This window comes from Clupea harengus, chromosome 25 (genome assembly GCF_900700415.2).
Source record: "Clupea harengus chromosome 25, Ch_v2.0.2, whole genome shotgun sequence".
In the NCBI taxonomy this organism is placed as follows: Eukaryota; Metazoa; Chordata; class Actinopteri; order Clupeiformes; family Clupeidae; genus Clupea; species Clupea harengus.
Window position 1 is genome coordinate 10,172,604 of NC_045176.1, and position 6,144 is coordinate 10,178,747.

General features: G+C 46.0%; 1 protein-coding gene across 2 annotated transcripts in view; it reads left to right on the forward strand.

Moving 5' to 3' along the window:
• Positions 1–5,848, forward strand: part of LOC105900549 (intracisternal A particle-promoted polypeptide) — a 5,850-nt gene extending 2 nt beyond the window's left edge. The window contains exons 1-10 of one of the 2 annotated variants that reach the window (XM_031563308.2): positions 1–157; positions 742–1,215; positions 1,402–1,613; positions 1,844–2,063; positions 2,301–2,456; positions 2,648–2,815; positions 3,095–3,232; positions 3,367–3,489; positions 4,087–4,307; positions 4,928–5,848. The exon at positions 1–157 is cut by the window's left edge and continues 2 nt beyond it. In XM_031563308.2, the coding sequence (XP_031419168.1) occupies positions 849–1,215; positions 1,402–1,613; positions 1,844–2,063; positions 2,301–2,456; positions 2,648–2,815; positions 3,095–3,232; positions 3,367–3,489; positions 4,087–4,307; positions 4,928–5,152 (1,830 nt within the window). In that variant the 5' untranslated portion in view covers positions 1–157; positions 742–848 and the 3' untranslated portion in view covers positions 5,153–5,848. The remainder of the gene's footprint in view (positions 158–741; positions 1,216–1,401; positions 1,614–1,843; positions 2,064–2,300; positions 2,457–2,647; positions 2,816–3,094; positions 3,233–3,366; positions 3,490–4,086; positions 4,308–4,927) is intronic. The other variant, XM_012827874.3, reaches the window with a different exon arrangement.
• The last annotated feature ends 296 nt before the right edge of the window (positions 5,849–6,144 follow it).

The following is a 6,144-nucleotide window of genomic DNA, read 5'->3' on the forward strand; positions in this document are numbered from 1 at the left end:
TAAAAACAATTGCATTTTCCGCTCGGCGGTCGATGTGTTTGGCCTAGCAAAAACATTTGGGCTGCGGACACCAGAGCAATAGATTGTAAACACGGAAGTTGCCCCAACGGACGCGATGTTACTGATGGAGAGGAGTCAAAAGAGTTGTAAATTACGGGTCAGTACACTGTCACCCATGTAGACACCACATGATTGATTAAAAAATGCGAACAATAATGCACCTGAATGAAATGTTACGGTAAAGCTATATGTCTTCGCTGTTGGGCTGGAGTCTCTACTTGACAACCATAGCCTACGGTTGATGTGGACGATGGGGACATTGCCATTATACCATGGCTTAGGCTACATTCTTGTCAGAAAACTACCCATATTTCTGAAAACGTCATGTTAAAACCAGGATTAATAACAATATTTGAGAAAACCCGTTTTTGAAGTGGTATCAAAATGAAAACCCAATCGCAACAACCTTTCTAAGTATTCCCAAGCCCATTTAGAGCAGTGAAGTGAATCCTTTCTGTACGGTTCCGTAATATTTGAACTCCTGCAGTATGCATCGACTAATAACTACAGCAATGAAGTTTGTATGAATAGGCCTACTACCGTCTTTTGAGCATTATAATGGTTGAGGCAGACTATTCTGAGTACATGTCATTATGCAGTATTTTCTAAATTGAATTGCTTGAAATAGTGGAATGCAGTTTTCATATGATAAATGTCTTTCCTGTGAATTTTTGAATGAAGAAACATATTTGATCAGGTCTAGTGTTGGATGGTGTGCCTGTGTGCATACACCCGGGCTGTGGAGTGGTAGGAGGAAGCTTGCAGCTGCTGTCACTGTCAGCAGGTTGATGTCCTCGGGCTGTCGGCCCAAGACATCTAACACCCCGCCTGCCTCTGCATCCCACTGTATGGGTGACACGTCGGGCGTTGTCATGTCAGGCCACACCTCGGAGCGGGCTCTCTATGCCTCAGAGCAGCACGCACGTCTGCTACTGGCCCAGATGAACAAGATGCGCCTCCGCACAGACTTCTGCGACGTGCGGCTGTGTGTCGGCGGCCGCGTCTTCGGGGTGCACAGGCTGGTGCTGGCTGCCAGCGGGCCCTATTTCGCAGCACTCTTTTCAGGGGCGATGAGTGAGGCCCACGAGGAAGAGGTGCGGATAGAGGGCGTGGAGGCCGAGGTGTTTGAGAAGCTGCTGGAGTTTGTGTATACAGGTACACATGTACTTATGTTATCATCAGTCTTTTTGTCTTGTACAGACTGTAGGGTTGTACAATCAAAGGATATTAACATATCAATACAAATATTAATTGGAGTCTCATGGTGTCGGATGAATTTGAAATCATTTGATTTGATCATTTTTATTTGTGTAAAAAGTGTTTTCTCCACCGTCCCTGCAGGCTCCATTGATGTGACAGTAGACAATGCGCAGGAGCTGATGGTGGCAGCAGACATGCTGCAGCTGAGCGAGGTGGTGGCCATCTGTGGGGAGTTCCTTCGAGGGCAGATGGACGCCACCAACTGTGTCGGGTTCTTCCAGTTCCTGGAACAGATTGCCTGCATGGACCTGCTCGAGTTCACAGAAAACTTCATTCATGTTCACTTTCTTGAGGTGAGGTGTGACTTTCTGTCAAAGTCTCTGTGTCTGAGACAGATTTATGTATACAAAAGTCTTGTTGAGTCCCATTATCTCAGAGGAGGAAACCAACACTTGACACGACTCACAGTAAAAACATTTATTAAGGCTGTCATGTCAACATTTCTGCAATTGGAAAACATGTCTGTTCAGTTAAAACCCTCGATGCTGAGTTGTAACATATGGAGCTTTTGCATCCACATCAGGTGTGCACAGCCGAGGAGTTCCCCAACCTGACTAAGGACCAGCTGGTGAAGCTGCTGCGCAGTGAGGAGCTGCGGATTGAGGATGAGTACCAGGTCTTCACAGCCGCCATGGACTGGGTTCTACAGGACGTGGCCCGCAGGAAGAAGCACGTGGTGGAGGTGCTGGATGCGGTTCGCTTCCCCCTTCTGTCGCCGCAGAGGCTGTTCAAATACATTGAGGGTGAGAGCATCTTTGACCCTCCTTCCCATCTCACTACAGGCAAAGAAAGATGCAGCATCTAGTTATCTAGTTATACTTTTCTGATAGTAACATATTACATTACTCTGACTCTCATAGTTTTATATCTAAATATATAAATATACCTTTCATTAGTGAAACACCAATTATCTGCAGGTAGTGGAATAATATGGTAGGGATTGGAATAATTATATGGAATTCCTTGCTGCTTTCCTGAAGGTGTTTCTGACTTCAGCCTGCGGGTGGCGCTGCAGACTCTCCTGAAAGATTACACCGAGGTCTCCAAATCCCCAAAGGAGAACAAGATCTTCAGCCTTCTGCAGCCAGCCAAAACCAGACCCAGGAGAAAAGCCCGGAAGTACCTCTATGCTGTTGGTATGTGTTTGAGCCAATTCTTAGTTCATTGTCATTATCATTATCATCATTATATTGTTTAGTTGGTTTTAATTGTAGAAAGTGGCATCATTTCAAAACACAAATCAAAAACCGTTGGCTGAAGCTGATACTTCTAGCTACTGTGTCTCTGTTGTCCTTTCCCCGTGTGTCATCTCTGGGCCGGCTGGCAGGAGGGTACACGCGTCTGCAGGGCGGGCGCTGGAGTGATAGTCGAGCGCTGAGCTGTGTAGAGCGCTTCGACTCCTTCAGTCAGTACTGGACCACAGTCTCCTCCCTCCACCAGGCTCGCAGCGGCCTGGGAGTCGTTGTGCTCGAGGGAATGATCTACGTGGTGGGAGGTGTGTTTGTGTGTTTGTGTGTGTGTGTGTGTGTGTGTGTGTGTGTGTGTGTGTGTGTGTGTGTGTGTGTGTGTGTGTGTGTGTGTGTGTGTGTGTTAACATGCCCTGGTTGAGTTGGAATACATTTGTATAGGCCTTCAAGATGGATGTGTGAATGTGTGAAATGTCTTTTTCAGAAATCGCTTGCTAGATGCTTGTTTTGCTTATTAGAAATGCCTCTGTTGATGTGTGGACGCTTCTTTGGAATTCAGATTGAATGGCCTGGTTTGTGTTCGACAGGGGAGAAGGACTCGATGATATTTGACTGCACTGAGAGGTACGACCCAGTGACCAAACAGTGGGCTGCAGTGGCCTCGCTGAATTTCCCACGCTGTGGAGTGGGTGTTTGCCCGTGCCACGGAGCACTGTATGCATTAGGTAGCTTGCATCTGCATTCACTCCTATATTTATGCCCACAGGCATCAGCCAGAGCACCTTTTCTGTGATGCCATTTAACAGTTTGTCTGAAAGGAAAGATTCACAGGACCACGTTTTTTCTTCTTATCTTCAAGGTGGTTGGATTGGTTCAGAAATTGGCAAGACCATGGAGAGGTATGATCCTGCCGAGAATAAGTGGGAGGTCATAGGAACCATGGCAGTACCTCGCTACTATTTTGGCTGCTGTGAGTTGCAAGGTATGCACACAAAGCTCTTTAACCAGAGATAGTTTGTGAATAGTGAGATGCTGGTGCTTTAATGTAACACCATTTTGAGTTTAGGAAGTACATTTGATGATATACAACAGTCCACATAGCCCCTGAGCAGGGCTATTCTGTTTTTGTTTATGAACCAGTGTTGTTCAGCATGACAACACTGCAGTGTGTGTGTGTGTGTGTGTGTGTGGGTATACCTGATGTATCTGATTTCCATTCACTTCTGTTTAGTTGGTTGAGGAGGTGAAACAGACTTGAAGTGCATACAAAGTTATTAGTTGTTTGTTTTGTGGTTGAGAATGCTTCCTCAGTACCATCCCGTTTAGTGCAACACCGTTTAAGGCTGGTTCTCAGATCAAATCAGAGTAAGATGGCTTCTGTCACCATCTGGTGGTTAGATACAGTAACATACACAAACCATCTTGGAATGTACTCTAAAAACTGCTGCCTCTGTTCACACGGTCAGTGTAATCTATGAGTCTGAAATGTGCAGTCTCTGAATGTTGCCCGTGTCTAATCCTATAATATCCGTGCCCTTCTGAAGTCTGCTCTCCATACTGGTCTCGTGTTTTGTGTCAGGCTTCATCTACGTGATCGGCGGCATCAGTGATGAGGGGACGGAGCTGCGCTCGGCAGAGGTGTACGACCCCATCTCACGCCGCTGGAGCGCGCTGCCCGTCATGGTGACCCGCCGTGCATACGTGGGCGTGGCCAGCCTCAACAACTGCGTCTACGCGGTGGGCGGCTGGAACGAGGCCCTGGGCTCACTGGAGACTGTGGAGAAATACTGCCCTGAGGAGGTGAGATCTCATGATGACTCCTCTGTGTTTGTGCTGTAACAAATCATGCCAAACATAAGAGGAGAAAGCTAGCCTGTACTGGGCTTTGTTTTTACGAAAAGCTTCATGAAGGAACTACTATTATATGGTGGAGACCATCATTTTGAACTCTCACTTAGTTACCATGTTTGGTTGCTCAACAGTGCTTTTGGGAATCACAACCGAGGACGGCCTGATGCAATTTGAAGGGGCTGCCTTTTTCACCTTACATGGACAGCAATTGGCTGTTATTATTTGGGTCAAAGGCGGGTTGGTGGGGAATTTGACAGCTTCAGAAGAGCTTAGCTGATAGATGCCAACAAATTGTGTTCACTTCACCTACGTTCTTTGTCCTTATTGCCTTAACACCAGTTTTTTCTCAGTTGTGACATGAATTGAGTTGGAGTACTTTTAGCCTCTGCAGTAATCTTAACTCTTAAGACTTCTGTCAGTTAGTTGGGAAGGTAGTTTCCACTGAGAAGCAGGTCTCTGATAGAACACACTTCTCCTCATTTGCAAGCTCATAATGCGAGCGTGCATTATGTGATTCTTTTCTAATGGCCCATTGAATTGAAGCGCATCGTGTCTCTGGTTTTCTGCAGGAGAAGTGGGTGGAGGTGGCTCCCATGTCAGTGGCGCGTGCTGGAGTGACGGTGGCAGCGGTGAACGGACTGCTTTACGCGGTCGGTGGACGCGTGTCCAGCAGAGACTTCTCGGCGCCGGTGACCGTGGACTCGGTGGAGATCTACGACCCCCACTTGGACACCTGGACAGAAATAGGCAACATGATCACCAGCAGATGCGACGGGGGTGTGGCTGTGCTTTGAGAGGCCTCCGTGCCTGTGGGAACTTGGGACTTGAGACGGACTGACTGATTGCACACAGCTAAAGGATACAAGGATGTGAGGCCTATCAGAGGATGGGTCCTTGTGAAAACCAGCAGACAAAACCAGTCCTTCATGACTATTTGGTGCACCAGTTTTATCAGAGACCTGCAGCACTTAAATATCAAACATTTCATTTGAGAGCCTTTCGCATTCAACAGGATCTTCACTGAACTGTAGTGTTGCCCTCATGTCTGACTGATAGCCGTTTACATGAGACAGTAGAACCTTCATCTCAAAATAATGCCAGGCTATTTAAACTTTGTATTTTATTAGACGTCTACATTTTGTGTATTGTCTCACTGATAGACAAATGCTTTATTCCGTCTCTAATGTCAAACCCTGAAATGAACTTTAAAAAAAAATACAGGGTCTCTCTGAAGGCTTAACACCATGACAACTTAGTTTAGGAGGTTGCCTGTTGTGAAAACACATTACAGCACGTCATACCTAAAATGCTGTTGATTGGTGCGAATCTAACCTTTCACATAAAACATTTCAGCTAGTTTAGAATCACTTAGAAATACATCTTCTCACATTGTGGAGACTCAGCGAATGCGTTGAATGTTACAATAATGGAGTGGTTGGTGTGCAACGGTGCACCTGTCGGATGAATTTAAATAATATTTTGGACCACCACAGTGTTTTGTGTGTATTTTTTTTCTCTGGGGCCATTTTAAGACTGGCCAGATGGTACTGCTGTAGAGAAGGATTGTGTGGAGTGCCCATCTGCATTCATTGGAACAGAGCAAAAATGGGAATGACCACTGCATTTTTTCCCACGTTAATTTATGTTGCAAACTTCACCGTACCATCAGCTACCTGAAAGCATTTGAGGAAAACACTCTGCTGTGATAATCAAGGATATAAAGAGAAATTAAAATACTTCAAAGTCAACTCCACCCACCGCATCATTTGGAAGTAGAGCGTAAACT